We start from the raw sequence: 15626 nt of genomic DNA on the forward strand, positions 1-15626 counted from the left end.
TAAGGAAGATGTAATAACAACAACATTTCTTTGATAAAAATGAGGTTATAACAACAACATTTCTTTGATAAAATTATACACTCAAACAGCTTTGAAAAACTTAGTGTATAAACATGAATTACCTGTGAGATATTTGTCACACTGGATCCCATTAATTTATTCAATGGATGGCACCATGGGGTAAGTGGGAGAAATACACATGTTTAGAGGAAGAGGGACGATAGAGGTCTCTTTATGGAAAACAATTTGTAAAGTCGTGTCCAGTATTTTATAGTTATCAAAAGTGATATATTTTTTATTTGTCGATTCGACCATAAAATTCTTCAGACAATACAAATGTCCGACTTGAACTATGCTTTCTACATGTGATTTCATCTCATCTAGAACTCGGGCTAACATTTTCGCTCTCCAAAAGAACAGAGTGTTAAAAGATGCAACATTGATATCGACATAATAAAATTATCTTTGTAATACTTCTAACTAATCTAACTAAATAGGACAAGTTAAAAGAATAATGCAATTCTTACATCGCTATCTAGAAGGACCAAGTAAAGGGTGTTACTACAGCAAGTCTTCACCATGAAATGGACTCGCACGGCATTCATATCCCACCAAAAGAAATTTAGACATTCAAGATGAGCAAATTTTTCCACCGTAAAAATACCCATTCCTTGAGATGAGATTGACAATGCAAGCTCTGTTACCAACAGTAACCATAAGCACTCCGCAAGATAAAAAATAGAAGTAATTTCCAACAATAATACCAAACAGATTTTATATCTTCTGACAGTCAGTTTTGAAGAATTATTTATAGGCAATCTGCTAAACCATAAAGTTTTGTTCTTTATATGGAAATGCTTGTTGAATCATGTTCTAAATCCTCATGAAATTTCATAAGTTTTGGAGCTCAGGAGCTCATTTTAGTATGCAGTTAAGTAAAGGGGCAGTTTGGGGATTTGTGCTGGAATTAAAAACGTAAACTTGAAAAATACTTTGACAATACTTTAAAGATCCTAAAAAGGGAAATTTTATTATGCAGATACTTGGGGTGATGTCCTCTACCTGACTTAGTGGTTTGCTAAACCCGTTAGGGGTTGAACCCGTTTTGCCTGGCCCGTACCCGTTACCCGTGGTACCCGTACCCGTTGCCCGGGTACAAACGGGTACGGGTAATAAACGGACCGAACAACATAATTTTGAAAAAAACCCGTTGTACCCGTACCCGTCTACCCGCCAACCCGTACCCGCCTACCCGTACCCGTCTACCCGTACCCGTCTACCCGTACCCGTCTACCCGTACCCGTCTACCCGTACCCGTACCTGACCCGTTACAAAATTTGAATTTCAAAATTTTTTTGGCGGCACCCTATAGAATTCAGATCCAGTGCAATACCTGACTGAGTAGAATGAGATCTGAGTCATCAATTTTAATTTGGCATGAATCTCAAAACGGACCCCTATATCTAAACTCCATCCGGGATGTCCTTTAACTTGGCACGAATCTCAAAGCATAAAAATTCAGAAAAAAACAGAAAAGAAAAAAAAAAAAACCCGCCCGTACCCGTCAACCCGCAACGGGTACGGGTAATAAACGGGTAGGGTAGTGGTTTTGGGAAAACTACCCGTCTACCCGTTGCGGGTTGTACCCGTACCCGTCCTACCCGTCTACCCGCCCTACCCGTTACCCCTAACGGGTTACCCGGAACGGGTCACGGGTAACCCGTTAGCAAACCACTAACCTGACTGTATGATCTAATTATTTGACCGACTACTTTTATTTTTTTTAGTGTTTTTTCTGTACCAGTTGGAGTCAATTCTTGCTATGTTTATGTTTTCTACTGGTACATGCGCGGGGATATGCCAAGGAGTCTGTTTAGATGTCAGCACACCAGGTTTTGCGGTCACATTACTAACTACATTAGTTCTGGTTTTAGAGGTTCTAAGCCCCTGTTTATGCATGAGAAACCAAAGAGAGGGAACCAAACCCCTGTTTATACATTAGTTCAATTTATTTTTAAGTACTTTGTCAGTCAAGAGAGGGAACACTTTTTTTAAATATAAGACCTTGCTATTTGACATATTTACAATTTTTAATATAGAACCTTGTAATTTTCAACGATAATACCAAACAGATTTTAGTTTGTTTTATTGTAGAACCAGAATAAACAAACAATAAAATCTGTATGTGTGCCTGCAGAGATGTCCAAAAAAATAAAAATTTGTATAAAATTCAGGAATCATGATAAAGAAAAAATTCATATCAACTAAGTTAATTTGAGAAGATGTAATTCATATCAACTAAGTTAATTTGAGAAGATGGAATTCATATCAACTAAGTTAATTTGAGAAGAGTACCTAAAGGAACGACAAGTGCTGCTGCTGAAGTCAATTATGTTTCAAAGGTATGCGATGTCGAAGAAGAAACAATTCACCTATTAGAATCAAGGGTAGAACCAGAATTTAAAATATTAGAATCAAGGGTAGAAACAATTCACCTATTAGAATCAAGGGTAGAAACAATACACCTATCTAGTAAACCCTATTAACAAATTTCATCATCCTAAATGCAATTCTGTGTCTAGCCTCTTAATTGTGTAAATATGAGAAGTTTTGAACAGTGCCATAGTTTTAGTGAAGAAAAGGGAATAGAGCAAATCCAATTTGAAAGAATGGAGATTTCATTGATATATATAGAGAGTGTGGTCTGTTATATTTGAAAAAAATTTGAAATTCTAATTGGAGGGAACGTTTACCTTTCTTATCAATGCTGGAGGACATCCAGCAGCAAAAGGAGGTTTTCTTTCATCCTTTCAAACAATTTTGACCATGACAGAAGGATTGGAAGAGGAGTAATGGATACCTGTCCAAAGAACATATAAAAGTTAATCATCAGAAATTTAGAATTAATGTATAACAAATCTAAGAATTTCTAACAGTCCCGAGCATGCTAAACCTGAAAAATAAGAAGATTAAAAAAAATAATAATAAGACTGGCAAAAAAAAACTTAACTTGAATTAAAATTCTACCATTTCAGGAAATTCTAACATTTATGTAAAGAATTCTTACATTTGAAAAATAATCTAGATAAATTTTTTTTTGACAATTGAAAAACATGAGGGGCGGCTAGCTAGGGTTTACCTCTGACGGCGGAAGTCTAGGCATCGAGCGCTGAGGCGAAACTTTAGACATCGGGTGTGGAGGGAAAACGGCGCCAGCGGAGAAGATTTAGAAACAGGAGGGGGGCGGTCTGACGACGGAAGTTTAGGCATCGGGTGCGAAGGGAAAAGAGGAGAAGAGAGAAAAAAGGATTCAGTTTCAGGGGAGAAGAGAGAAAAGAGAGGCATCTGGATTTGTATTCGCCAGCAGAGAAGAGAGAAAAGAGTATTCAGATTCAACGGAGAAGAGAGAAAAGAGGAGACGGAGGCTACCTTGAAGAGAGAAAATGTAATTCGGAAGAAATCGCACCAAATGGTAAGGGAGGAGGATTCGCTCAAACCGTGTGGCTTTGTATGTAGCACGTTGGGTTATAATTAATTTCAAACTTATACACAAATGGATACATATAATACATATATAATATCTAATATTCAACACAATGATTTAGAATGGTTGGATCTGATAAATGAAAGACTGAGATCGTCTCTAGACAGATACACCATTCAGTCCCTTTTATACCAAGGTGCTATTATAGGACTCCTGATATATAACTATGGTATAGTATAATATGTGTTGAATTAATAATATATACATATATATGAAAATGTTAATATGCTATGCGTAGCATAGAGGGCCTCCGTGCAACGGCTCAATATTTGAGTTTTCAAAATCCTAACGGTCGATTCGAACCATTCGACATGATTTTCGCCATATGAATATGTACTTGCAAACCAAATTTTACATTTTTTATAATTTTTTTACTATTTTCTTAGATAGGTAGAAAATCACTTGATCTGAAAATTCTGCACCATTCAGATCAAGTGATCTTCTACATATCTAAAAAAATAGTAAAAAATTCTAAAAAATGTAAAATTTGGTTTGCAAGTACATATTCATATGGAGAACATGTTAAACGGTTCGGATCGACCGTTAGGATTTTGAAAACTCAAATATTGAGCCGTTACACGAAGGCCCTCTATGCTACGCGTAGCACTGTAGCCAACTCCATATATACATACATACATATATATATATATATAGAGAGAGAGAGAGTCCACCATACATTGTAATCTATAAGCATTTTTGTACATTAGACTATAAATCACCGGATTCAAAGTTCAAATGACTGATCCAAACCGTTCATCTTGTTCTCCATATTAATATGTGTTTAGAGACTAAATTTTATATTTTTTGAAATTTTTTTACTATTTATTAAGTCACTTTGAAAATCGCTGATGCAACGATGCCTTTTAATTTTACTGCCATGCAGCGGTCAAAAAACGTTAAAACAATTTGTACCTGCGCATGATAAGGAAACACGGCGGGTAATAAATCTGCTATTATTCCAAAGGGATAATAGGACCCTGTTGTTCTGATCCCAGCCGTTAATTTCTATTGAGATTTGCGCATGAAAAATATTTTTCCTTGAGATTCACGCATGGAAAATTTGTCAATTAAACTTAATTCTCCAATCCCAACAAGTACCGTTTCCTCCATTTAAAGTTCGTAAAAAAAAATCCAAAATGTTTCCGGACGCTGGACGTGTGAAACATCACGAACCGTCGCTTCATGTGGCAGGTTTCGTATATATGCGCCGACTTCTATAACTTATTAATTTATAGATCTCAATATTCGGCGACAAGGATTTGACAAAAGACAATTGCAATCGGTTCTTTTTCTGGATTACGTGAAAAGACGAACAAAAATAATAAAGAAGATCTGACATTTGTTATAGTAGTATATCGAATAAAATAAATTTTAATAAAAAAATATATAATTATCATTAGAATAATGACGAGTAATAATTATTTATTTATTTTAAAATATATAATATTTAAACTTGAACCAGTCGGATTTTTGTACTCGTAGAGCCAGGTATTTAAACATTTCATATCGATACTAGTTATTTATACTTCTTATTTCAGAGAAAGAGCTACATTATGGGTATATGATGGAGTCAATTGATTTTCATTTTTTTTTATCGATTTTTTTTAAATTTATACTTAATTTTTACAATTTTACATAAAATTAATCAGGATAAATTTCGTTGAAGGTCACTAAACTTTGATTTTTGCTACTAATTAGTCACTCAACTTTCATTTGTCCCTCCATAACTACTGAACTTTGTAATTGTTCTGATTAAGTCACTCTGTTAATATTTCCATCCAAAATACTAACGGAATGCCACGTGGATGTCCAACTCATTATTTTTTTAAAATTAAATAATTCTGGAGACACTATTCACACATTTTCTCTCTTCCTTTTTCATCTTTTTTTTTCCACTCTTCCTCCGTGCTCTTTCAGTTTTGGTAAAAATGAAAGAGTAAAAGGCTCGCAGAATATAAGCAAGATATGTTGTACTTATTATGTGATTTTGATTTATAAATGAATCAAAATTTGCTATGTTTTTTCTTACTCTATTTTGCATTTTCTTTGTCACTGGTACTTACTGGAACCAATAAACTTCGTCAAGACGCTTAGAAATCACCTTGCAATTACCATACCAAAGTGGTACTTCGTCATACTATTAACTAAGATTGTAATTAATTCATTTTGTTCAAAAATCATTCTGATAGATAGTTTGATACTTTAATTAAAAGTTATTTGATAGTGTCAAGAAAGAAATTGAATAGATCTAGCATTTTAGTGGGATGTGCTATATTTACGCACCTTCAATTGATACCATAGAGAACAGAGGTCAGTATTTTGGAAGAGTGAAAGAAGAAAGAGCACGGAGGAAGAGAAAGGTGAAAAAGGAAGAGAGAAAATGTGTGAATGGTGTCTCCAAATTGTCCCCAGGATTATTTAATTTAAAAAAATGATGAGTTGGACATCCACGTGGCATTCCGTTAGTGTTTTGGATGAAAATATTAACAGAGTGACTTAATTGGAACAATTACAAAGTTCAGTGATTACGAAGGGACAAATGAAAGTTGAGTGACCAATTCGTAATAAAAACAAAGTTTAGTGAACTCCAACGAAATTTACCCAATTAATCACTATTCAAAGCATAAATATTTTATATGGGTGACCCCTATTTGGTTTAATTTTCATAGTCACAAAGTCTGACTCCATCCCTATGTTGTTCTATACAAAAATTTCTCTTTCAGATTAGCGTGAAAATAGTTTTAAACTGTTAATTACTTGATGTGTTGTTATTCAAATTTGTGGAGAACTGGAGATGTTGTTTGGATTGTATATTTAAAGAGGAGGGTTCAAATGCACTCTATCTTTCAAATCTTTTTTCTCCGTTTTCAAAGTCCGAATAGTCAATCCGAACCGTTAGATGAGATCTATATATTAAGATGTGCTTGGAGACCAAATTTTACATTTTTTGGAAATTTTTTACTATTTATTAAGCCACTTTGAAAATCGCTAATTTTACATTTTCTGGACCATTGGATCAGCGATTTTCAAAGTGGCTTAATAAATAGTAAAAAATTTCCAAAAAATATAAAGTTTGGTCTCCAAGCACATCTTAATATATAGATCGCATCTAACGGTTCGGATTGACTATTCGGACTTTGAAAACAGAGAAAAAGAATTTGAAAGATAAGATGCATTTGAGTGCATAAAAATTTGGATGCATTTGAACCCTCCTCATATTTAAAATAGTGACTTTTTGTAACTTCTCTTGCGAGCGAGATAGTGGACCACTAAAGATGAAAAAGGTAGACAGTCTTAAATAAATTATCATGGCGTAAAGACAGTAGAAGCGGCGTTGACAAAAACAAAGTGATAGTAGAAATGGCGTCAAATTCGTCAGATCATAATTGTGTTAAATAAAATATGAGAAAGAAGAGTGGAGTTTTTACTTTTTATGTTTGTCTTTGCACACAAGAATAATCACTATTTCATCTTTTACAAAAACAATGAATTAGCGACGCTTTCAGCTATACCGAATAACGTGTTTGTTGTTTGGATTGATTATGATTATATTTTAATAGTTTGGTATTATATATGCACATTTAGATGTTTATTCTAACTCATAACATTTTTTGTGCAAAAAAAATATTAGTATCTTCTAAATTTTTTTTATAGAAGGATCTTATTAAGAGAAATTCTAATCCTGCAATAAAATCATTAAATTTATTTGTCATATCAATGATTTACGATCTTTTTTACACCAATTTAATAATGTTTCTATCCATGCAATTTTAATTTCTTTGATATATCAAATATATTCTCTTTAAGATCGATACTTTTGTAATTGCTTAAATTGGATTCTTGAAATTAATACTTGTAAAGTCTGATAAAAGTTTCTTAGAAAAAAAAAATTAGGGAATTTCTTTTAGAAAAAAATTGCATTCTTGAATATTAATTACGAATATAAATTTTTTTCCGAATTATATCTGAATTATATATGAATCACGAAGTTTTGACTCCGTCGAACCGAACCCAAACTATTTATTTGTCACTGTGGCCCTAACTTCTATAATTTATTAATTTTAGATCTCAATTTTGAACATTACACGAAGAGATATAGTTTCTATGCACCTCAGAAGATCAATAGGCATAGAAATGCTTTTTTTTTAAGTATTGGCAGCGGCTGCCAAATAGGCATAAAAATGTTCAGGTTGCCTTTGATGAGTGTGTATCGTCTGAGATATCTCAACTTTTGCGTGACCGACGTGTCTGGTGCCTATTCGAGAATAGCGAAGAGAACCAGTATTATTTAAGCATTGAGATTCGTGCGTAAGGTATTTAAACGGTTAAGATTTTCCAAAAAATCACGCAAAATATGAGATATCTCAGAGGATGCGAATTCGCCTTTGATCCGGTTCCCTGGAGGCCTGGATGGCTGGATGCATGCACCAAATATTCGGCGACAAGGATTTGACAAACAAAAATAATAAAGAGGATCTGACCTTTGTTATAGTGTTATATCGAATAAAATAAATTAAAAAATATATATAATTATCATTCGTAATAATGACAACTCATATAGTTATTTATTTATATTTAAAATGTACAATATTTAACCTGAACCAGTCGGATTTTTATACTCGTAGAGCCAGGTATTTTAACATTCTATATCGATACTAGTTATTTATACATGTTATTTCAGAGACAGCTATATTATGGAAATGGAGTCTATCAATCTCTATTTTTATTTTATTTGTACTCAATTTTCTTTTACAGTTTAGCATAAAATTGACCTTTATTTACGGTGTAAATATTTTATATGGGTGACTCTCATTCGTGGCCAAAAAGTTGACTCCAAACCTGTGTTATTCTATACAAAAATTTATCTTTCAGATTAGCATGAAAATAGTTTTAAACTGTTAATGACTTGATGTATTATTCGGATTTGTGAAAATATGACTTGGATTGTATATTTGGAATAGTGATTTTTTTGCAACTTCTCTTGCGAGTGAAATAGCGGACCACTAAAGAAGAGAAAACACAGACAAATAAGGTCTCAAATAAATGGTCATGATGTAGAGACGGTAGAAACGGCGCTGACAAAAACATAGATATGGTAGAAATGACGTCAACTTCATCAGAGGATAGACGTGTTAACTAAAATATGAAAAAGGAGGGTGGAGTTATTAACATTTTTTATCTTTATCTTCACACACAAGAATAATCGCTATTTCATCTTTTACAAGAAACAATGAATTAGCAATGCTTTCATCTACACCGAATAACGTGTTTGTTGTTTGGATTGATTTTGATTATATTTTAATAGTTTGGTATTATATATGCACATTTAGATGTTTATTCTAATTCCTAACATTTTTTGTGCAAACAAATATTATTATCTTCTGAATTTTTTTATAGAAGGGTCTTATTAAGAGAAATTCTAGTCCTGCAATAAAAAAAATTAAATTTATTTGTCATATCAATGATTACGAATTTTTTTACACCAATTCAACAATGTTTCTATCCATGCAATTTATTTCGTTGATATATCAAATATATTCTCTTTAAGATTGATACTTTTGTAATTGCTCAAATTGCATTCTTGAAATTAATACTTGTAAAGTCTGATAAAAGTTTCTCAGAAAAAAAAAATTAGGGAATTTTTCTTAGAAAAAAAATTGTATTCTTGAATATTAATTACGAATATACAAAATTTTCTCAGAAAAAAATTACCAATGATAAAAGTTTAGAATTTTAGGGAAAAAAATATATTAAATTAAAAGTTTCAATAAATAAGAACTGAAAGCAGTGTTAGGTGAATGGTTACAAGTAGAGTGGAAAAAATGATACGGCGGAGCCGGCTCTGTCACAGAACGGTACGGCACGGCATGCGAAAAATCCGATTACGGCACGGTACGTAATCACGCGAATCATGTGTAATTAGGACCGCTAGGTCTTAATCAAATGGTGAATCTTGAATAAACTAACTTAAATTATGAAAAAATAGTTAGACGTGAGAAATGTAACCAGTTACGTTTGGACACGGCACGCGAGTGCCGTGACCATTCGATCTAGTGGTGACTTGTAAGAACGTATTAGTCACGTTACGGCACAGCAAGCGGTACAGTACGAGATCTAGTGGTGACTTGTAAGAACGGTGTCAGAAGAAAACAAAAAAAAATTCTCTAAATTAAAAAGGTATATAATGAACAACAGCTGTATGACTATGAAATGACATGTTCGGTGACTTCGATCTCTCTCCTGGGCCCACTCGCTCAAACGCTATCGCATCGTTCTAAAAAGTTAAACAGTTAAACCCCTCACAAAACAAAATATCGCCAAAGGAGACAAATGAAATGTTAAACAGATTTATTTCCCTGAAAGTTAACCTGAGCCACCTCCCAATCCCATGATCCCATCCATTACTCGTCTTCCTTCCCGCTGCTTCTCTGCCTCATCTGCTCGAGCACAGGTGTGCTAAGTTTTTATTTTAACCTTTGTCAGGGGCTAATGTGCGTAATTTGCAAGGATAACGAATGTTCTCTTACAAATTTATTTCTCGTTAGATGGAAATCGCCATTCCGAGGGAGGTGAAGCTGAAGGCGATAGAAGCGACGCCTGAGAGCTTCGCGCCTTTTGGCCAGGTCATTTCTTCTTCTCCCGATGGGGATGAGTTTGGGCCCCACGATGCTCAGCTCGATCTCAGCCGTGGCATCCCCAGGTCTCTCTCCTTCACTCATTCGTTAGCCTATATAATAGGAAAGCCTAATGGCTAGTACAATAATTAGAAGATATTATAATGGTTAATTAGCCTATATAAGCCCTTATAAGCAATAATAATGATTAATCAATGAAATATTTCCTCTTCAAATTCAATCTCAAATTCTAACAATAAACCAGATTAATGATGTAATTAACATGTTCAAAGAGTCCTTAGTGAGAAAACCAAATTAAGGTTGTTTCAATGCAATATAATCTGATTACTGGTATAACAACCATTTCCTATGATATATAATAGAACAGCACTCTGGAGATCCTTTAGAAATGCTAATTCTTGTTGATGTAGTCAAATTTTTCTTGTATTTAGATTTAATTAACCTGGGCCCACAAAGCTTGGTGTGTAAGAACCAATGAAAAATGTAATGCAAATCAGATTCTTATTCTTTCACTCTCGTAGTCAGAACACTAATCTTATTAATAGAGATAATTAAAGCGGTCATATAACCGTTCTCTTGTAGCAATTATTTTGCTAGATTAAGTCTAAACAACAGAGTCCAAGGCATGCATTTATAATTTTTACTCAAGTCTCAAAATGAGGCGTACTGTACATTCTCTTTGGTAACACAACCCATGCTCATCAGTGCTGCTACTACTAGTGCTATTGCTTCTGCTATTACGAGCCATTGTTCTGTTATCACAGATTCTTTTGGCTCCACGGGTTGCCACGACTCCCCTCCAGTATAAGTTCTAGATCTTTCAAAAATCCAAAACTGAATTAACAACTCTGAATCATCCTTCATGATCTACATGCAAAGTTTCATATGCACATCCAAAATATTTTTTATTTTTTGTGGTGACAAGGATTGCCAATGAATACATGTAAATGAAAAAGGTCAAAATATATCAAGGGGAAGCTGATACCAGCTAGTGCACACAACTACAGTAGTTAACATTTGTTCCGTTTTGATATGGTTAAAAATGGACAATTTGTGTTGATCCCTACAATGCTATGTTTTCATGCATAGAGAGATTTTTAAACTTGAACTCTGTTATACACATTTTTTTTTTTTTGTTGTCTTCTAGGTTTTACATTATGCGGCTTGAAGATAGAAAACTCAAATTTTCCACAATAACCCACCATGCAAGTGTGACTCAATGCCTTGGATCCATTGGCGGCGAGGATTGGTATTTAGGAGTTTCCGAGGCCTCTATTTTGGAGGACATGACAGAAAATAGTACTCCCGAAGGGGGTAAAACAGTGAAAAAGTCAGCCTGTGGCCATTATTACTCGCCACCTAACCCTGATGGTGTTTGTGTTTTTCGGGTTTCGGGTTCAAAGTTTCTGAAGCTCAATAAGGGGACTTGGCATGCGGGCCCACTTTTCAAGACAAAGGCAATGGATTTTTATAATTTAGAGCTAAACAATACTAATGTAAGTTCTTCTTTCTTAATTAGCTAGAGCTCAAAGAAAAAATTACTACATCAGAAATTATTGTATCAACTACCATGGTCTCAAAGCCCACATTTTTGTTTTTGACAAAAGTGGGTATCCCTCAAAGCCTACATATAAAAGTTGATACTGGGTCAAACAAAATCTTACGATATGAAAGAATTATACTGCAAAATAGAGTATTTTTATAGAATTTTTCCGTTCCTCTTAGTTTGTAAATTAGGAGCACTCGATATGATATTAAGGAACCCCAACTATACACAAGTAGAGAGATAAGGCCAAAAGCCAGGTAATAAAATGCTTTCATAGATAATTTAGTATGCACTGCTCTGTGGTAACAGAGACCTCAACAATTCATATTGATTCCTTTCTTTTTGAATGGTGCAGAGTGCACCACCTGTTTTCTTTTAAATAGAAAACACCAAATTGTACTGCCTCCTTGCAATCAAGCTCAATTCAACATCACCCTTGTTTGGACTCATCTATAGTACATCTCCCTACACAATATAAATATATCACACATTTCCACTTTTCAAATAATAAACAGAAAATCATCTGCTTCTAGCCTCCTATTGCCCAGCATTTTGCCAATTTAGCCCTCGTACCTGTATATAATAAAAACACTGAGGTCACACATAACAACAGCGTAATATTACTGTACCGTTGTACTGGCCACACGTGCTAATATTGGTTTCTCAAATAGTAGATCTGGTTTTGATGATGTTTAGAATGTCACATGAGATCAATTGCTACATGGACATGGTACAATGAACCCTACTATTTGAATGGTTTTCTATTCTATGCACTTGTTGAGAGCCCAGTGCACTGTGGAATAATATTTCATGAACAAAATTAACTTGGCGTAAGAATTGTAATTCTGATGAAACTTACCTTTAATTTTCATACTTAGATTCTTTTTCCTTGCAGGTTGTAGACCACACAACCCATAATTTTCGCAAGGAAGATGGCGTGGTTTTCATAATTGAAGATTGATTAGAGCTCCAGTCCATCTAAAATCTTCTTGTATACTTTTATGTAGTAGTGTAAAATTTTTGTACTCGGACCATGGAGCTATAGTATACAAACTTTCATGTAGCAGGGAGAAAATGTTTTTATACTCAGGACCATGGATCTAATAATGTATAAAACTACTTTGGATATTTAGTTGCAAAAATCGGTAATTTTAATGTTTTATTCTTATTACTTGATAAAATGTCATATATATTTGAAAGCCTTTCATTGTTAATTAATAAGCATAACAATTCGGTAAGGGGCCAAAAATAATTCCCAGATTATATGGTATATTTTGTAATAAAATAAAGCACAAAATCAAGGTAAAAAATAAAGGCTGAAGCAGGGGCGAACTCAGAATTTTCGTTGGAGGGACAAAAAAATATTGAACCGGGTTTAAATAGCTAACCAGTAAATCCATTAGCTAATTAGATACTTGATAAAAAACATTGCTTTAACTTGTACTTTTTAATACTCTGACTTGTAATTTCTGATTTTCTAACCTGTAATTCTAATTATCAATCATAATTAAAAAAATATTTTAATTTTAACTCTAAATTTAATCCGAATTACAATTCAAATATTTAGAGAGGCAAAAATATTTTCAGAGAAGGCAAAGTTGATTGAAACATCCCGATCTCCACTAAAACTCAAAATCCAGGAGAGGTAGCCCCCTCTCTAGGTACACCCCTTGACCCGAAGGAAACCATATTTTTGACAACCTAAAAGGAACCTGTACTTGTTTTGTTGCATAAATTAAGGGAGAAAGAAAAAGTAAAGAATTTGTACAAGAAGCTTTGGTGAGAGCAAAGGTGGAATAGAGAAATAGAGTGAAAAATAGATTTTATTTCTGCTAAACAAGAGAAGAAGTGAGTGAAATTGAGTTTGAACTTTTGCAGTCAAACCTCTATTTTTTATATATGAATCCCTCTATTTCTCCATGAGCTAATTCCCTATTCCATGAAAAAGGTGAAATAGAGGAATTAGTATTTTTCAAGAGATAGATTTGACTCGTTTAGCTATATTCTTTCACTCTTTCATTATTCCAATTGTCCATCATCAACCGAACATGACCGAAATAGTGAGGAAATTTTAAATTCCATTTTTTCTCACTTTTCCTCTTTTCTAATAATTCGCCGAACGGGCCCTATAAAGAATAGAAAGAGCAGGAATATCTTCCCAAGATCGTAGTTGATGTCTTTGTCATTCACTTTAGGTTCATTAAATCACAAAAAGTTATCAGTAGTAATGCTACCACTCTACCAGCATTGATCGAAAGCCCATGATCCCCTCCAGAGTTTACAGGAGAATTGCACTAAGAACCAAGTACTCGTGATCAATTTACAGAAAGAATAACCAGATGGTTCAAGTAGTGTTGGTGCTGTTTTGAACACTATCAGTAGATTTGCATAAGCTCAGACTGACAATATTTCAATGTTCTTCTGGAGCCAAATAGTTGATTGTGAACAGTGCAAGAAATAATCAGTTGCAAGTGCAGGGAGAAGTCACATCACATAAAACAGTATTTATGTGTTATTGAAAAATTAGAAACAGTATTGAGTGCGAAGTAACTTCTTAGTAACAGCCAGAATCAATTGAAATGCAATTCACTGACACTGAAGAGAATTAAGTAACAAATAAATAAATAAACTAATAACACACGCAAACAACTTATTCTGATATTTCTCTACTTAGACAAAAGTAAATAACAATAGAACACATCCTGTACAATAGATATTTCCCATATGAACATCATTATTCAACAAATTGCATCTACAAAAAAAGAGAGGCACCATAATAACACTGGCAACTAACAAACATTTGAAACCCAAAACCCAACTCTAGCTTCACAAAACAAAACAACTATAGAAAAGACAATCATAAACACCAACATTAGTCATCTGACGTGGGTTGCAACGCATTTATCTTGATAACATATTTCTTTCGAGGCGAAACACTGGTAATAGAGCTTGATTTATTGTCGTCAGATTCAACCGCATATGCACTCCCGCCGTCCTGTTCATTATACGAAGAACCAATAAGGTTGCCACACTTGCGACAAATGAGCCGTGTTCTTTTCCTGAAAAGACCCCAGGAATGTTTTGAATTGAAGTAAGGCATGCACTTCAATTCCTCTCTTTCTGCAAACCGACTTTCGTCTATAGAAAGAAATGATACTACTCCTTTTCTTATGGCTTTTCCATATTTAGAATCAATGTTTTCTGTGTTTCGGTTTGAAGAACACAAATTGAGACTGTACCCACAATACCCACAGCTGTATGAAATAAGAGCGCACAAGTCAAAATTGAACCCTTGTTATCAAACTATTTATTAAATCAATATAAATATTTTTGTCATTTTTAAATAAAATGAGTAGAAGTATCATTGCTAGAGAGATATTTTTGAGTGCTAAAACATAGGAGAGAGACCAGTATGCATCAAAGGACTGAAACAGGAAAGTAAAATACGCTAATTTATCAATACAAAGAATCACTTAATAATAAAATTGTGAATCTATTCAGGTTGGAATTTGGGCAATACTATGGTATCAACTACTAAACTTGGGGGCAATTAGAACAAAGAAAATATCTCAATTTTAAGTTCCGAATCAAATACAGGTCAGAAATAGGCAAATACCATATCAATTTCACAATCAACTATTTTCACTCAAAATACATGTCATTAGGTGAATCGAATCAACGTCTCATCATCACTTGCTAAAATTAGAATCAACAAAGAAAAAACTTCTAGGTATTCTCCTCTTAATTCAAGAGAAATAAAAACAAAAAACAAAAACCCAAAATACAGAATAAGGAGAACTGAACTAAACTTACTCAACCGTTCAAGCAATCCAATCCTACTGTATCAAGGTCGGTTTTGACTTGTACCAACTGGAAAGGTAAGAAAGGAAGAGACATAGTA

The 15626-nt window shown here is 33.8% G+C and overlaps 1 protein-coding gene across 1 annotated transcript; it reads left to right on the top strand.

The window, feature by feature from the left end:
• Positions 1–9839: 9839 nt before the first annotated feature.
• Positions 9840–12885, top strand: LOC144574145 (uncharacterized). The gene is made up of 4 exons (XM_078324015.1): positions 9840–9995; positions 10090–10244; positions 11327–11675; positions 12621–12885. The coding sequence occupies exons 1-4, from the start codon at positions 9933–9935 to the stop codon at positions 12684–12686; spliced, it is 633 nt and encodes a 210-aa protein (XP_078180141.1). The 5' UTR covers positions 9840–9932; the 3' UTR covers positions 12687–12885.
• Positions 12886–15626: the final 2741 nt, after the last annotated feature.

The sequence above is a fragment of the Carex rostrata genome, chromosome 2, assembly GCF_964058835.1.
Source record: "Carex rostrata chromosome 2, lpCarRost1.2, whole genome shotgun sequence".
NCBI classification, from domain to species: domain Eukaryota; kingdom Viridiplantae; phylum Streptophyta; class Magnoliopsida; order Poales; family Cyperaceae; genus Carex; species Carex rostrata.

Bases quoted from the DNA above. Each gene is read 5' to 3' on its own strand.
- LOC144574145 (XM_078324015.1), top strand. From the start codon at position 9,933: ATGATCCCATCCATTACTCGTCTTCCTTCCCGCTGCTTCTCTGCCTCA. The intron at 9,996-10,089 runs GTGTGCTAAGTT...ATTTCTCGTTAG, and splicing joins CCTCATCTGCTCGAGCACAG to ATGGAAATCGCCATTCCGAG. The intron at 10,245-11,326 runs GTCTCTCTCCTT...GTTGTCTTCTAG, and splicing joins CTCAGCCGTGGCATCCCCAG to GTTTTACATTATGCGGCTTG.